Source organism: Rhineura floridana, chromosome 1 (assembly GCF_030035675.1).
Source record: "Rhineura floridana isolate rRhiFlo1 chromosome 1, rRhiFlo1.hap2, whole genome shotgun sequence".
NCBI lineage: Eukaryota > Metazoa > Chordata > Lepidosauria > Squamata > Rhineuridae > Rhineura > Rhineura floridana.
The window spans coordinates 35,687,022-35,705,096 of record NC_084480.1 but is presented as its reverse complement, the minus strand read 5'-3'; the positions used below and the strand labels follow the sequence as shown (position 1 = coordinate 35,705,096).

Genomic DNA, 18,075 nt, shown 5'->3' with positions numbered 1-18,075 from the left:
CTCAGAACTTTGCACATCAAACCAAGTGCAATCCCCCCCACTCAGCCCCCAAGTATAATCTCTCTCACTTAACCACCTCCCGGACCCTGCCCTGCCACCAACTAAGGGACACACCCAAACAAACATTTTCCCAATATGCAAAAAAGTTAAAATACTGCAAATGTAGCACAGTAGCCAGAGAAGCTGGTGGAGGCCACTTTGTGTGCCAAGTGCAAACAGTATTCACACACACACGTCACCTTTCACCTCCACAGTTCTTTATCTCCATTCTGCTGCTGCCTCCTTCTCCTCTATCCATGTTCTTGCCCTCCAGCTCCTTTTTCCCTCCACTCTTCTTTACCACCACCATCCATTTTTTTAAATAATTGTTTTCTCACTCTACCCTGTCTCGCTCTCCACCTCCTCCCTCGTCGCCTCCTACCCACCCACAGAGCATGAGGGAAGAGCGACTCTACACAGAAGCCCAGTTTGAGGCACATGATCTTCATCCACAAATCAGGAACAGATGACTTCCCCCCCAAGTAACACCCAAAAGTAATGCTGGAAACTTTACAATTACTCCACAAAAGTAATAAAATTACTCCTAGTTCTATTACAATCAAAATGTAAAGGAATTACCCACTCGTTCCTCAAAAAAGTAATGAATTACAAGTAATTTGTTACTTGTAACTAATTACTTCCAAGCTTTGCGCAAACTCCATTTTAAAACAGGTCTTTGGGAAGAATCAGTTCTGTATTGTGTCCCTTAGAGCACAATCCTATGCATATTTACCTAGAAGTAAGTCCCCTGTGCCCAAGGATGCTTACTGCCTAGTAAATGTGTTTAGGATTGCAGTCTTCAAGTCAGTCCCATCTCTTAGCATTAAATGCTGTAAAGCAGGAATGCAGAACCTGAGACCCAAGGGCCAAATGTGACTCTCCAGGCTGCTCTCTGGCCCTTGGGACACTCCTCAAGCCAAATACCCTCCTGAAGCACACCCCTCACCAGCCCTGCTTTGCAGCCTCCTGGCTGGTTTTTGCCTGGCTGGAATGTGCCCTTGAAATGTTCTTGCTCACCTGCATGGAGGATAGAGAAGGATGTGTGAATGTGAAGAAACTAGCCTACTATAAAAAAATAAAATTCACATTTATAGTTTTGCCCACTTTTGCCCACTGTCCAGAAGGAAATGTGACCCTTGGCCTAAAAAAGGCACACGGCCCTCAGCCTAATCTGAAAGGCCTTCTGCAGGTGATCAGTTCAGATTTCTGGCAAGAGTGGTCTTCACCCCACAATCAGTGTGTGACCCTAACAGGATACCCCCAGGAGAAAGTGGGTGGGAAAGGTTGCCCACCCCTTCTGCAAAACAGAAGGGAGCAATTTCAAGCAGAGAAATAGTGGACCTCAGGGTATGCTGAACTAGGGTTGCTAGGTTCAGGGCCCGAGACTGATCCTGTATCTTTAGGAGAAGAGAAAGTCAGCCAAGTGCAGGTGTTCTTGCAACACTATAATGGGAAAAACCACAAGGTGAAATTCCCCCTTCCCCCTGCACAACTTTTAAAGATACAGAAGACCTCTTGGAGGCCGGGCCTGGCAACCAAGAGGTCTTCTGTATCTTAAGTTGTGCAGGGGGAAGGGAGAATTCCACCTTGTGGTTTTTCCCATTACATTTTCCCATTACAGTGTTCCAAGAACACATGCACTTGGCTGACTTTCTCTTCTCCTAACGATACAGAATCAGTCTCGGGACCTGAGCCTGGCAGCCCTATGCTTAACTCCCCCACTTTCTGTTTTTCCTCATTCATTCTCTCTCCTTAGCTTATTTTTTCCTACCCAAACTTATTTCTGGCCTTGAAACTTAGCTGGTAGAAAAGTGGCTGGGGGGAAGGGCTCAGAACCTCCCCCTCCTGCTCACCACTCGTCCACACACACACCATTCCACTTTACAGTGTGCTGGTGCAACCTCCATTCTAAACCATGTATCTTTTGTAGTGTGGAGCTGAACCCATACACACTTGTTTCGTCTTCCCTTTTGTGTGCCACAAAGTAGAGGTGTGGGTGATTGTGACTGAACAAAACACAGACTTTACAATAATAATAAGTTGGACTTGTTAGAAAATGCTGCAGTGTACCCCAGCCCCTAAGAGATGTGCTCAGGACTCCAGAGCCAGCCTGGAACGATAACACTGGATAGAAAACACTCAGTGTTCTGCTGGTTCCCGTACATCTCCACCTCTGCCTTCTGAAAACCGGGGGGGGGGGACACATGAAGGTAGTCAAACCCTGCCCCTTTTTACTATAACACCTTGTGGAAGCAGCTTGAGTGTGTTTTCATTTTTAAATTCAGCTTCAGATTTCACAACTGATCGGCAGATTAACCAGTCCCCTTTCCAGGTTGGCTAATGGAAACACTTTGATCTGGCGACTAGTGTATTTACAGCCCTTGTTGCAGAGCTATTCTGGCTTTTGGGGAGGTGGAGTTTCAGGAGTCTTGCCATCCCTCATGGCCTTCTACTGCACTAAATGGATCATGCAGAAGGTGATCTGAAGGTCCTGTGCCTGGGCCACTGTCAGTCAAAGTAGACAATACTGGGTTTATGGACAAATAATCTCACCTCCCTATGTTCCTGTGGTGCCATGGGGCTCACGCTAGGGGCCTGGAGCCTAAACATTTTATAGTGAATAGCAGGGGGATATCTGGAAGGTGGGAAAGGGAAAAGGTTACTTTTTCCTTTCCTTCTGCCTGTACAGTGCAGTGAGGGGATTTTTTTAAACTTCACATAAAATCAGTGCTAGGCAGAAAGCTATCCTCCCTCTCTGTCTGCCCTCCCCTCTAAATCATGATCGGAGCTCAAATCCTTCCTCTTGTCTTCCACCCAGTGTAAAATGGCAAGATCTGAGGGTTGCAGGTACTCTTGGTTGGCCTCTCAGCTCAACCCAATTCCTGAGAATTCAGGAAAGGAGAAGGCCAGCAAAACCAAATTTGGATGATCCCAGAGTTGTCCTGGAGAATGTTGTATTTTGGCTGTCATTCATTTGCACTAAAGTGCAGCTAGAACAGCCGTGGTAGAATCCATGGTGGAACTGGCTCTTTAACCAGGCATGGGAGCGGAGTTAGGCTGTCAGAGTGCAATTCTAGGGTTTTTTAACTTTTTAATCTTTTAATGTTTTCTGTCTATGTTTTTATATGGATTGTATTTGTGTTTTTGTTGTACGTCGCCCAGAATGGCAGACTAATCTCTGCCAGATGGGTGTCTAACAAATCTAATAAATAATAAATAAATAATAATAAATAACTCATTTTACACTTCCTCCACACATCTGTTCAAAATGTCATGCCGCGAAAGACTCCCTCCCTTTTTGTTTTGTTTTTTACAAAAGAACACAGGCCACCTGTCACTTAGTGTGGAGTTTATTTATAACAGATGCACCTGACAAGTTTCATTTTGTGTATGGATGTTCTACACTCCCACCTTTTGTGATACCCGTTTCAGCATACACTGACACGCCCCAACGGATTTGTTTGCTGTATTCCACAATGTACAATGCTTTGCAAAATTGTGAGTGACAGCCTGCAAAGAAAACCTCTGCGAGTTACTTTCTGCAGGAGATGCTTATATGTGTGGTTAAATGGCTCTCTCCATTCTTAGATTGCTCTCTCAGTTCTGTGTTTTTCTATAAGCTGCCAGCCTATTGCTTGTGATCATAAAGCTTATTGTAGCAAATTCATGTTTCCTTTTATTCAGGGATCTTTCATAAAATAAGACAACTAAAAAAACTTTTATTTTTACCTCCCCCATGTCAGTTTGTCACGATCTCTGGTGACTGCATTTGGCTCCTCAAAGGCAAAGTGCTCTGCATATATGCTCACTATAATTATTGCAGACAGGGAACATCCCTGACTCCCTGTCTCAGTTCTCTCCCCCAGAGCTTCACTCCCCAGAATGATATCTCACCTCTCCCTTCCTCAGTTTACCATTAGGACCACAACTTCTCTCTCCTCAATGACCCTTCCCCAGAGTCTCCCTCTCCACAAACACAATATCTCCCCTCTCCCTGCCTCAGTTTCCCTCCCCAAGACTACAATGTGTTCTTTATTCCTCAGCTTCTGAACCTACAAAACCTCTACAACACGGTCACAATATCTCTTCCCCAGACCACCCTCTCTCCAACCAACATCTTCCCACCAAACAGACAATGATATATATCTCCCCCCCCCATTGTCCTGTCTCTGTCTCCTGAAAAAGCCCTGGTGCCAAGGAGAAAGGAAGGGATGAGAGCCCCCAGTAGGTCATGGCAGCCCCTCTCCCTCTCATACTCCTCCCCCCAAGTTGACCTATTTGGGCTCTGGGGTGGATTCCTGCAAGGGCTGGCTTCCAAGTCTCAGCTCAGTCCATGTGCACTCGCTAGTGGTTCATATTGTCATCACAACATGACAACAGACCAATATAAATATATAGAGAAATATTGCTGAACAGCTTTTGCATTGGTTGAGGGGGCTAAACCATAATCTCTGACTCAAGCAAAACCTTAGTCCATGATGTTCTCTAGAATCTAATCCTGCAGTGCTTAAATTTTTTAAAAAATGAAATGTGCTGGGGGCCCCAATCTTGACTTAGGGATGTCATGCCACCCTGAGCGGGAAGCCCTTCTAGCTAACTGAGATCTATGATTACTAGTCAGTGATGAGGGAAAGGCACTTTGCTTAAGTGTGGAGGCATCATCTTCTTCCTTCCTACAATGTGTTCCATTATTGGCTAGAATACACATTCAGATACACACACACCTACCTTATTATCCAGTTGTGGATACTTATGTAGTCAAAATGGCACCATTAATGGACAAGAGGGAGGCTTCAGCAAACTTGGGAAAACACAACATTTGCAACACACACCCCTCTCAGTGAGAACTGAGTATGCTCAGTGGCCACAGAATGCTGATGGTCTGTTGGTAAGGGCAGCAATGGGGAGGGTGAATGGAATATCCTCGAAAAGGGCATGGCTGGCTGGAACCCTGAACAAGAGCACTCCACACTTCAACATTTTGTTGCAGGCCCCACTTGTCTTCTGTCCAGCTTTGTGTAATTATAGTCACAGTTCACACCTGTCACAAATACCACAAGGGGCAGCTTTCACATTAGAAAAAATTGGGGTTACTGCTCCCCTTTGTTCTGTCCAGGTCACTATGGAAACATTTGAATGTGGGGGAGATTGTATGTGTTTCTGTGCTGCTGCAGAGAAATGTAACCATGTAATTGGCCCCCGCCTTGTGATTCCCAGGTTCAAACCCTACTAGAGTGATAATGTATTTATTTATTTAAAATATTTATATACCTCCCTTTATCTGTATTGATTCCAGCAGCCTAAGAAATAGCTCATCCACTTGTTATATGCATACTAATATCATCATTATAATTATTCTGTTTATTTGTATGCTGCTCTTAGTTTAAAAATCACAGAGCAGTTGACAGGAGCACCCTGACTGATACATTGCAGATTAACAGGCACAACTTCAATATAAACTGAATCACCTTACATATGTAACAGAATAGGAGGGAGAAAGCTTCAGGATGGGGAATGTCACTTTTAGATGCATGAAAAAAAATCCACAAACATAACACCTATTCCATTCCTGGGCAAGGTCCTTGAATGAGTGGTGGCAGACCAGCTCCAGACACTCTTGGATGAAATCGATTATCTGGATCCATTTCAGTTGGGTTTCAGGCCTGATTTTGGTAAGGAAACAGCCTTGGTCGCCCTGTATGATGACCTCTGTTGGGAGAGAGACAGGGGGAGTGTGACTCTGTTGATTCTCCTTGATCTCTCAGCGGCTTTTGATATCATCAGCCATGGTATCCTTTTGGGACGACTGGCTGAGTTGGGAGTGGGAGGGACTGCACTGCGGTGGTTCCTCTCCTACCTGGTGGTGCTTGGGGAACATTGCTCGGCATCCTGGACTCTCCAGTATGGGGCTCTGCAGGAGTCAGTTCTGTTCCCCATGCTGTTCAACTTCTATGAAACCTTTGGGTGCGGTCATCCGGAGCTTTGGAGTGCGTTGCCATCAGTACGCTGATGACACGCAGCTCTATTTCTCCTTTTCATCTTCTTCAGGTGAGGTTGTCAATGTGCTGAACCAGTGCCTGACTGCGACAATGGACTGGATGAGGGCTAATAAACTGAGGCTTAATCCAGACAAGACTGAGATGCTGTTACTGGGTGGTTCTTCTGACTGGATGGTGGATGTCCAACCTGTCCTGGATGGGGTTGCACTCCCCCTGAAGGAGTAGGTTCATAGCTTGGGGTTTTTCCTAGAACCATCTCTGTCACTTGAGGCTCAGGTAGCCTCTGTGGCACGGAGTGCCTTCTACAAACCTCGGTTGCTGGCCCAGCTATGCCCCTATCTGGACAGGGATAACCCGGCTTCAGTTGTCCATGCTCTGGTAACCTCCAAGTTAGATTACTGCAGTGCGCTCTACGTGGTGCTGCCTTTGAAGACGGTTCGGAAGCTGCAGCTTGTGCAAAATGCAGTGGCCAGATTGGTAACAGGGACCAGACGGTTTGAACATATAAAACTGATTCTGGCCCGCTTGCATTGGCTGCCTGTATGCTTCCGAGCTCGATTCAAGGTACTGGTTTTAACCTATAAAGCCTTACATGGCTTAGGACCACAATATCTGATGGAACGCCTCTCCCGTACACTACTCTCAACATCCAAGGCCCTCCTCCTTGTGCCTACTTGGAGGGAAGCTGGGAGTCTGGCAACAAAGGAGAGGGCCTTCTCAGTGGTGGCCCTCAAATTATGGAATGATGTCTTTGATGAGGTGCGTCTGGTGCCAACACTTATATTTTCGGCACCAGGTCAAGACTTTCCTCTTCTCCCAGGCATTTTAGCATGTGTTTTTAAATTGTTTATAATTTTTTAAAAATTGTTTTTGTGTATTAAAATTGTATATTTGTTTTTAATGTTTTTAATTGCTATAAACCGCTCAGAGAGCTTTGGCTATGGGGTGGTATACAAATGTAATAAATAAATAAATAAATAAATAAATAAAATAAACACCTGTCCTGCAGATGGAAAACTCGAATGCCAAAGGAAGAGGTTTGACCATAGCCCTTTGCCTGCTGTACTGGTTTTGTATTTGCAGGGAGTGCTTCAAGTATTATTTATTTATTTATTTAAAGTAGAGCAAAAATGTTATTTCTCTACTTGCCTGCAGTCTGAAGTGGTTCAGTCCCTTCTACCATCTTATACCCCTGCATGTGTGGATCAGGTAGCTGTGAGTCAAGTCTCACTTAAGCAGTCAAGCGTTGAGAAATCATGCGACATTCCTGAACATTTGAACCATTCCAAAGAGATGCTCAGTGATGCTTAAGGCACCAGTCCTGGGCGAACACTTAACTTGGGAATCACTGGGCACCCCCTCCCGGGTCTTACATCCAAGCAAACATTACATGCCTAGTACTGGGCTGTTAGCTCCTCGTGTGAAAATGGATCCAGGAAGAAGAGGGGACGGTGCTTTGCACATGTTCAAAGGCATTCCCACATTTCTAGGGCTGAGACCTAAGTCCTGGGACTGACTTATCCCTGGGACAAAGGGAGCCGCTACTTGCTCCCATCCGACCCTGGAGAATTAAGCCAAAGCCAACTCCCCGTTCGCCGGTTGGCCGCGGCGCCAATGTCTAGCGAAAGGGCGCAATTTGGTGGTGTGGGCTCCGGGCAGCGGCCGGGTCTAAAATCCCAGAGGGGAAAGGATTGGAAGAGGAGGGGACGGGGCTGGGCTCCCTTGTTGCCAGGCTGGTGTGTGCCAAGGCGAAGGCGCCACCTCTGGCGCTCAATCGACAGCCGGCCCGCCTCCCCTCGACTCTCTCCTCCCCAGAGAGGCTGCCAGGCTCCCCTGAAGCGTGGCTCACTTCGAGCCCAGCCAACCGATCGCCGCATCCCCGGCAGCGAGTCGGGCGAGAAAGTGCCATGCAAAACCGCGGCGGCAGCGGCGGCGGCAGGCAAGCCTGTGGCAGCCTCTGCCCCAACAGGGTGCAAGATCTGGCCGAGCGTCTGGGCAAAAAGTTGGGCAAGGCAGAGAAAAAGGTGCGTTGGCAGAAAAGTGAGTCTGCAAAGCCGGAGAAGCGAGTCTCACCACCTGGCTTGAGAAACCTGTCTCTCTCTCCCCCCGCAGCAACTCAATTCTCTCTCTCCAGCGGTAGACAGCGTCTCCCAGTGGTTAGAGCAAGGACTTATTTTCGACCACAAAAGAGTCTATTCCCCATACCACCGGAAGATGGGAACTAATAGCAAGGCCAGGAGTGACTGAGTATGTGCAGAGTTCTTTGCCTTCAGAATTAACCACCGGTAGCCGTCTGAAATTACGGGGAAGTTTCTACTGCAAAGGGAGCTGTTTCCAGGGAAACCCAGGCCCCCAGTACCTTTACTTTTAGAGTAATGATGCCCTCACGATCTAAAGTTGCTCTTACAACACAATCCTAAGCAAGTTTACTCAGAAGTAAGGATCCGCGCATCCAAAGGGCTATGCAGCCCAATCCCTCTGCACATGCTTACTCCGAGGGAAGTCAGAGTGGTGCTTACTCTCAACTAAATGTGCCCAGGAGTGCAGCCTTGGACCCCTAATGCTTTTGTTTGTAATTGTTTACTGGCAGGTGCCACGGAAGATCAGCCCCAGAAGCAACCCAATAGTCATTTATAACGACCCACCTCCGGATTCTGTAGATTTAGGTGAGTTCGGTTTCAAATCTGCAGTTTGCAAAATGTGGGGTATTTTTTTTTAAAGAAATACATTAACTACCCCTTTATACATCGCGGTTAGTGGTGTACTGCAGGGGGAAACACAGCTCCGTATTTGTTTCAGAACAGCAGGTAAAATGCCAGAGCGCCATGGTAATTAATGGAGGAGCCCTATTGCTCCCTCAGATGAATGAGGTGATAATGAGATTTTCAAATTTGTGTCGGATTAACAGAGGAAATCAGAGACTGAGGGAAATATTTATTTATTTATTAAATTTATATCCTGCCCTTCCTCCCAGTAAGAGCCCAGACTCCTAGTCAACCGGAGGTTGGATACTTCTTTACTTTTCTTTGTTGGGATTTCTATTTTATGCTCACAATTTAAATTGTAACACTTCTTTGCGAGATTGTTTGCATTTCAAATTAAAAACTAAAGGCTGTGTTTTTGCAGGTCTTTTGTTAAAGCTCATTGTGTTTTACAAGTTGAACCTACGCAATCAGAAGCAAGCACCAGTGTGTTCAGATGGAATTTACTCCCAGGAAATGAGACATAGGATTGCAGTCACGCTGATGCTAATAGACTGGATAGTATGCATTGTACTGCTAGCCTTTATATGCTATGGGGCTGTCAGGATGACCTCCTGCACCTAAGACTTTACCGTTATACCACTGAGATAATCCTAGCAGATGCCTTTGATTGAGAAGAGACAATTATTAAGATCATTCCATTAGCAATTTGTATATACACAGTCCGAGGGTGACAGTTACTGCAATGTAACTAATCTGGAATAAAGAAGCTTAATTTTAATCGTTGGTATATTTGTTTTTTTAAAATGATTCGCTTTTCTACTGACAAGTTTACAGCCATCTTTTCTTGCACATTTTCTCTTCCCTCTCTCTCCTCACCCCCCCAAATAAAGCTTTAACCTGCGTTTCCAATGACCTGCCCTTTTCACTTTTAGCGTTTGCTACCATCGATTGGCAAGACTTAGCCGACTGTACGTCAGTCTTTCAGCAGGAGGCATCTAGAGTCACTGCAAGCCAGCAGGTAATGGACAATGGTTGCTCTCAATCCCACTGAACTTTATGGCACGCTGCCCAGGGTTGAAATAGACGCGACTCCATTCACCCATTTATGTATGCACGAGGTGTGGGGGGGGGGAGTAAATGAACAGCGAGGTCGATCCGGATCGGGACTGTGGCGCGGGTAGAAGCCGGACCGGCTACAAGGGCAAGATGCTCCAGACCCAGTTCCACGCAAAGAAGCCAACCGGACTAGCAGCTGAATCTCACTTCAGAACCGGCTGGGATAGCGTTCTCCATCGCACCTGATGGCAGCAAGCTAGCTTCTTGGCCCAAGGCCGGGTGTGTGACACCACGCCCTACCCCCGCCCCCCACAGCATATGCCACCTGAGGCTGACCCATTACTGTGCCTACTAGTAGGGCCGGTCCTTGCAGGGCTTTAACCCTTTACCCCAGCCGTCCTGGATGCCATCCCACAACTGCTATTTTTCCACTGGCATCAACCATTGCCACTTTGCAGGGCACCAACCTCTCATGTGGGATGCATTCACAGGAACAAAAGCGAACCCCCCTAGATTACCCCCAAAGGGGTAAATTTAGGAGCAAGTACCTCATTCCTATGTGGTTTGTAGATACATTCTCGCTAGAAGCAGGTTCTTTTTGAAGAAGAAGCGGGCAAGCTCACTTATTTAAAGCACCCTTATACCATTTTAACAGTCAAGACTTCGGCCAAATAGTCCCGGGAACTGTAGTTTGTTACGGGTGCTGACCTCACAGAGTTCCAATTTTCAGCACGCTTTCCCAGCATTCTCCATGACGGTTGAAGTGGTATTGGAATGCTTTGAACGTATGGAATGGATCTGAACGGAAATGGCGCGATGATAGTGGGTCAGGGTGTTTCGACTGGGAGTAAGTGGTACGTAGTTGGAGGGTGAGATCCTCAAAGCTATTTGTTCTCATCCTAATCGGAAAGCGGAGTCATTTCGGAGCGATCGTATTGAGGATCTCTCGGTGGGCATGAGGATTTCAGAGAACAGCGATGCTGGTAGTTCACCTTTATATCAGTGGACGTTCCTGCTTCCTGTAGTAACAATTCATAGACCTTCCCCCTGCCCGCCCCGAAATATTTCTGCGGACACTTTTGCCTAGAGGGCACCGCAATGGCTACCTCGTTTTTAACTGGAGGAAGTTGTAGCGCAAATATTTTGATAAAGAATAGTTTTTTCTCAGAAGCAACTCCCACTGACCTGAATGGTGCTGCTTATTACCAGGAAAACCTGCGCTTCACTACGGAATTATAAATGGAATGTACTTCTTGTTTAGGATCGTAACTGATTAGGTTCCGAACGCTGTCTGGGAAGAAACTGGTACCTGACTCACTCGAATCTTCACAACCACAAATATTCGTCACCAGACAATCCACAAGGGACAGAAACTGGTTCATTTCCCCTTAAACTCTGTTTTTCGGACACAAATCGGTTAAATCTGCTTGCTGTGATCTTTACGAATGCCAGTTTAAGAATGGTGGCTTAAGCAGCGCGTGGGTTTTTACTGCTGGCCGCTAGGATTCGCCTTCCTCTTTGAACCCGCCCAGCACTGCGCTTGAATGTAGAGGGTGCACAGTCAGTTCTAGCTCAGGTTAATGTTTCACCGGGACTAGAAGAATGCCCGGCTCAAAGGAGTCTGACTGGCTGGCGCGGCTAGCCAATGAGATCACGTTAAATGCTGTAAAGGGAAGCATCCGTGACACGGCACGAGCTTGGATTACCTGGGTTTTTTCAGTTTGTGCTTTGTGTTGAACGTTCCAATAGGGATCGCTTAGTCGCTGCTGTTTAGATAGCGCCTTTTGCTTTCTCCTTCGTTATGGCAGTGCAAGCTTGCCTGCTCCGCTGTCTACCTTGGCCGGCGGTCTTTCAGGTGCGTGCCTGTCTTAAACGTGCGAACTTTTCTGGCAGAGGAAGCGACAGGAACTGAGAACCAGTAAGGGTTTTCTCTAATCGCCACGTTCCTTTTGTATTTTTCAGAGCCCGTGCTTGCAACTCGAGCCCGAGTTTGATTTCCAGCAGTTTCGCGATGCGGTGGATAACTTCATATCCGGCAAGTATTCTCGGAGTGGAGTTTAAAACTGCACCAATCAAAGGAAAATGGCTTCCTTAGAGTGAACGTCTCTAACGTGGGGACGATGAGAGCTGTCAATGGATTAAAAACGCTCTTTAAAATTGTAGGGAATTCCGCCGCATGCTGCGTCCCTCTGCAGGAAAGTAAACAGTGCATTTATATTAAAAACTCAATTTAAAAGCTTTTACCCAATTAATATGGAAACTCTTCTGGATTTATTAACCACCTTTTAATTAACTAAACACTGCAGCCCTATTTACTGCAGGACTGACTTTTGATGATTGTTCAAGCAAAGAGTTAAACTAGATTTGATGAAAGATCTGTGATTTGTTGGTTGCCTGTATGTTTTCCCCTAAGTGTCAAATGGTAAATGAGAGGCGGGAGTTTAATTAGGAGTGATGTAGGAGAAGGCATTAAATTTCCTTTTCCTGCTGCCACAATAGATCTAGTCCAATTTCCCTGTTGAAATTCAAAGCAAAACAGTGAGAGAGATCTCCCAACGTTGCATCTTGTCTAACCTAGTCTGGATGCAATCCAGTGAAGAAAACTCCATTGAATACAATTGCGCTTAATTTTGAGTAAACACACATGAAATTGCTGTTAAACAGCATTTGTAGGCATAAATTCCGTTAGTTCTTGTGATACTTGCTTTAAAACACAAGTGGGCAATCCTCAGCCTAGGGGTTGTATATAGTCCTCAAACACACTTTTATGTAGCTCCTGAAGCTGCCATGGTCTTCTGTCCCATCAGATTTCCTTCCTGTGTGTTTCCTGTTTAAGTGTGATCTCAATCGGTTTTTTTTTGTAGGGGCAGTACTTTGTTTAAGACAAATATATTTCTGGTGTCCCATTACTGGTACTGACTCCACCCACTGCCAGCATGTGGCCCCCACCAGATTATCCCTCAGGAAATGTACCCCTCAACAGAAAAAAGTTGCTCTCCCCTACTTTAAAAGGTTCAAGAAGATGAGATGTTGGACATCTGCCATTATTTGTAACAAAACAGCTGCAAAGAGAGAGGAAACTAGATTGGGACTGCATCAGGGTGGAGGAGAGGAATGTTTTCCCATTCAAATACCCCCCCCGCACTTATTTGCTCCTAGAGGGAAAGAAAACTCCACAGCCAATAGCCAATACGGGTGGATTTAGGTTGGAAAAGGGTAAGGGAAATTATTAAGAACCTCTCCTCAGAGCACCACTTCTCCAGTCTTCAAGCAACCATGTAGGGTCCTAATTAGTCTTTTTAAAAACACAGTAGATCCTAGTTGCAGTCTGCTTTGCCCTGTCTAAACTTCAAAGTTGTAATTTATTGTGCTGAAAACATCTTGTTTTTGACATGTGTATGTCAAGTAAGAGAAGTTAACCAGCTGTTTGATTCTTATTGATCTCCCTAGATCCATCCTCTCTGATGCCACCTCTACTGGACTCTCCTGATTTTCCTTTCCCTGTGGATGATGGAAGAGCTTTCAGTCCTTGCTTTCATCAGCCTGCACAGGATGATTCTGTTTCTCAGATAAATGTCACAAACATCTCTTCCACTGAGCAGTACTGGAAAGACTTGGCAGATCACAACCAGAAAGCACTGGGGGATGCACTTGTGGAAAACAATCAGGTATAAAAATAAAATGAATATGCAAAAGAAAAAGAAAAAATCAAGCCAGCCTGACTGGTTTCTTAGCAAGTCTGGTTTCTTTAGTACTTAAGACAAAGTCCTGGATATAAGCTGAATAGCACACTGAGATGAAACACATTTACATGAAAGCAAGTTGCATTGGTTTCCGTGTCACTGGCATCCAAACAAAAGGATGAATGGGTCATACTTAAATATGAATAGGTTGGTTAATGTGCTGTAGATTGAGCTGTCCATTTGCAATTCTTAAACTAGTTTGGATCAGGGTTGTAATCTTACTTGTGCTAGTGAGTTTCATTGTATTAAATGGAGTGTACTTCTGAGTAAAAATGCATAGAATTGTGCTGTGTAGTTTGATTATAGGAGAAGGAGCCTGAGGCTCATTACCTCCCATTAAAATGTAAACTAATCCATCAGTCAGTATATGTGCTTTGGAAGGAATGGTTCTTTCAAGCACAGTTACTCCTTATGTACAGGAGATCACAAATTAAAATTCTGTTGAACAGGTTAGCATGTTTAGGTGTAAATTATCTATTCAAGGAGGCCACTTTGGCTGGGTTTTTTTAGGTATCTGTAAAATCACATTTTGCAGGACTTGCTAAGATTGTTAGAAATATTCACCTATATTATGGAAATATTCACAGCTGATGGTAATGATGATTTAAACTTCTACCCCACCCTTCCTCCCAGAAAGAGCCCAGGGTGGCAAACCAAGAACAAAACACTAAAAAGTCTTTAAAAAATTCAAAAACAAAACATCATGAAAACATTTTAAACATAAAACATCTTAAACAGCAAGATTGTGAAATATACTTGCAAAGTTAAATGAATAGGTTGCTATATGAGAATGGGAGAAGTATATGGACAAACATATGCCCGCGAAACTTTTATCTAGCTATTCTCCTATATTCAGACCTACCAGGCTAAATACAGCCTACTCATTATGTACAGTGGCCCACCAAAGGCCTAATCAAGCAACCTACCTATGAGTACAAAAACAGGTAGGCTGTTAGGTACTTGGTAGATCATAATGCATGACTAGTGGCTACATTAGGCTTAGTTGAGCATTCTCCAACGTGGTCCCCTCCAGATGTTTTGGACTGTAATTCCTATTAGCCTCAGCTAGCATGGCCAATGATCAGGGATGATTGAAGTTATAGACCTAACAACATCTGGAGGGCGCCAGACTGGGAAAAGGCTGCCTTGTGCTCTAATGACTTCCTCTTTTTCAAAACTGACCCTATTCATCTCCTAACAGCTCCAACTGACACTGACTCAAAAGCAGGAGGAGATTGCTTCTCTGAAGGAAAGAAATGTCCAGCTGAAGGAACTGGCCAGCCAAGCAAAGCAGCTTGCCTCTGTGTTGGATGTAAGTGCTGAGATGTCTTTCCCACTTGTTCTCTTCTGCATCTTCTTTTCTGTGTCTGGCAGTTGTGCCCTCCGGTTTGGAAACCTTGCTGATGTTACACGGGGACAATGGAAATTTCGTCTCCCCACTTGCCCAGGCGGGCACACATTCTTCTTCCCAGAGTATTTATTTTACTTATTATTTGATTTATATTCCGACCTTCCTCCCAGTAGGCGCCCAGGGCGGATATTCAGAGTATACTGAATAGGTTCAGGGGCTGAACTCAGATGAGCCTGTTGCTTCTATATCTATATGTGATCCAATCTTTTGATGTTGTTATATTAGGATCCTCTAAAAATCTATGGCCTATGGCAATAATGCTGGGAAAACCAGAAGGGAGTAGAAAAAGAGGAAGGCCAAACAAGAGATGGATTGATTCCATAAAGGAAGCCACAGACCTGAACTTACAAGATCTTAACAGGGTGGTTCGTGACAGATGCTGTCAGACATAGTCGACTTGAAGGCACATAACAACAAACCTTGAACACACCTGATTTTGTCTGATCTTGGAAGCTAAGTAGGGTCAGGCCTGGTTAGTACTTGGATTGGAAACCGCCTGGGAATACTGGGTTCCGTAGGCTTAGAGGAAGGCAATGGTATAGGGGCGCCATAAGTCGTGTCAACTTGAAGGCATATAACAACAAAAAGATCCGTGGCTAAGCATGGCAGATCAACGATAGTATATCCTGGAGTATGAGGGTTTTTAACAGTTTATTCTATAGGGGGTGCTGTTGATTAAAAACCCAGGAGCCTTGTGAATCTTTCCCGCTCAGGTTGGCATGCAAGCCAGTCACACAGTGAATGACTTGCAGCGTTATATATCTTTGATTCTTGGCAGAAGCTGATGATCCCACAATGCAAAGACAGTGCAGATTTCTCCCTTGCCAATGGTCCCAACAAGAGAAGCCTCAAGCAGGTGTCCATTGCTGAACAAGAGGATGACATGGAAGTGAATGAAATTTTGCAAGAAATATCAGACAGATGCAATGCAGCCTTGGAGTCCATTGATGACAACAGAGGCCCAAAGCGCCCGCGTGGAGAGAATGAAGCAATTCATATGTATGGAGCTTTCCAGGGGTTGCAGACATACAGCAGCCACAGCTGCCTGGACCTCAGTGGCAGTGAACTCGAGGAAGGGGTGTCCTTCCGGACAGCTATCAAAGAGCATTGTAACATTCGGACACTGGCCTTCCCTCAAGGCAATGCATTTACAATCAGGACAGCCACTGGGGGCTATAAGTTTAGATGGGTTCCCAGCTGATTGAAGTGGGATGCAATCAGCTAACTACACTTGCCTCACCTTTCAGTGACTTCCTGCCAAAGAATTGCTCATGTTAATTCTTAGTGTTGCTTCCACCAAGGCATTTCAGATGTTTGCTGCTTATGGCTAACTTATGTAAACCAGAGTTGCTAATATTCAGCTGCAGGTTAGGACATCTGTTTAAAACTCACATAGATGTTTTTCTTCCCCCTATTCCATTTATTGGAACCCCCCCCCAAGTAATAAGAACCTTACGTTCTTTACTACCACTGTGCCTTAAGAAGGTTGATGTCAATTTTTGTTGTTATTAATAACTTTTGTTTTGGATCCCTGATCTATTAACCTATTCCCTAATTGGAAGCCATGTCCTCTTCTTTATGCTTCTATAACATTTTCACTAATCTTTGTTTGATAGCATTTTGATGACTCTTCTCTTCCTCCCCCTCCATCAGTGGGGATTGATGTTTGTTTCCTTTAAGTATCCTACAGCAGGAACTACTTACAAAGACTGAAGGATTTCCATCATGTGTCTAATGTACATTTGTCAGCAAGAGAGAAAATAGTATAAATAATTCACTCTATTTCCAATGTTCAGGTGTGAGTACCATTTCTTATGTAGCCAAAACAACACCATCCATACACAAGAGGAAGATATCAGCAGGCCCTGCTGAACCCCAAGGTTTGTAGAATGGGGAAAAATAGGGGGGACACAGAAAATGGCGCAAAGAGGACTGAGCATGGTCAGTGGCCACAGAATGCTGGCTGAGTGACTGCGGAGTGGGGAAGGGAACCTAAAACAGGGTGGGGGGAGAATGGAATGGCAGAAGGGTGTTGCTGACTAGAACAGTGATTAGGAGAGCTCCACAAAGCAACATTTTGTTGCAGTTCCTATTTGTAACTTCTGACCTCTTAAGGCTAGATAAAGTATTTCTATGGAATTCTGAAAAAATAGTGATCCTTGGTGCTTTCTGGATCAGCCTACATCTTAAACAGAAGATGGGGATGGCATGTTTACTCAGAAATACTGAGTCCAATGGGACTTAACTCTTAGGTGTGGGGGACAGCACTGCAGCTTAAGAAAATTGTTAGCAGATTTGTAAATATTGGCAAGCAACCGTGCAGGAGAGCTTTTGTAAATGGAAAGCTCTTTTCCAGCTCTTACTGCCACAAATGGCTTGCTTTACAGTGTATAGGCATGCAGGCTGATCACTTTTTCTTTTGAGCTAGTAATTTTATTTACAAGGTTGCTTTACACCTAGTATCTCTTATGGTAAGCCATTTTATGTCAAAACTGTTTACCTAGCAGTATAGAAATTATGAAGTACATGATCTCCTCCATTTTATTCAAAATGTGCCTTGAATAGTCACAATATTCTATCTAAATGGAGGGGGGGATTTTCTGAAGGACTCAGCTTCTGGTTTAGGAAGGGTGAGGCTGCTATTACTTTGGGTATTGACACAGGTAGGGGGAACATATTGTTGGGGAAATCTTCTATGAAGGATAAATATAAAAGGAGTTTTCTGGTGACTAGTAGAATTTGAAAGTGACTTTCTAAATAGTGTTGGTCAACAAAGCTTAGCATTACTATTATTGGAACAAATGTGCTTGATTTAAGTGGCATCTGTTTAAAGTTTTGCTATCCACATTCTATCAAACATACTATTAAAAGATACTGAAATTTTTTTTTGGACTAAGATGTTTGGGTACAGTTTTTACAATACCAGAAAATTTACAAAACCATGTTTTGTACATTAGTATTTCTATAAACACATTTTCCCAGTTATAATCCCAATTATGCTTTTATGTACATTGTGGAATTTGATGGTGTTTTTTTTATTTCTGTGGCTTGGTTTTCATCACCAATCTGAGCAAAAGTTGTAATTTGTCTGATGACTCACTGCCTCCATATTTCCTCAGCTA

At 44.6% G+C, this 18,075-nt stretch overlaps 1 protein-coding gene across 1 annotated transcript; it reads left to right on the top strand.

The window, feature by feature from the left end:
- The first annotated feature begins 11,386 nt into the window (after positions 1 to 11,386).
- On the top strand, positions 11,387 to 17,695 carry MCIDAS (multiciliate differentiation and DNA synthesis associated cell cycle protein). The gene is made up of 5 exons (XM_061607445.1): positions 11,387 to 11,654; positions 11,762 to 11,834; positions 13,250 to 13,467; positions 14,744 to 14,854; positions 15,732 to 17,695. The coding sequence occupies exons 1-5, from the start codon at positions 11,601 to 11,603 to the stop codon at positions 16,152 to 16,154; spliced, it is 879 nt and encodes a 292-aa protein (XP_061463429.1). The 5' UTR covers positions 11,387 to 11,600; the 3' UTR covers positions 16,155 to 17,695.
- Positions 17,696 to 18,075: the final 380 nt, after the last annotated feature.

What these genes read in the sequence shown, in the direction of transcription:
- MCIDAS (XM_061607445.1), top strand. Translation starts at nt 11,601, where the DNA reads ATGGCAGTGCAAGCTTGCCTGCTCCGCTGTCTACCTTGGCCGGCGGTC. An exon ending in GGTGGATAACTTCATATCCG is followed by an intron (nt 11,835 to 13,249) that starts GCAAGTATTCTC and finishes TGATCTCCCTAG; the next exon opens with ATCCATCCTCTCTGATGCCA. An exon ending in CACTTGTGGAAAACAATCAG is followed by an intron (nt 13,468 to 14,743) that starts GTATAAAAATAA and finishes ATCTCCTAACAG; the next exon opens with CTCCAACTGACACTGACTCA.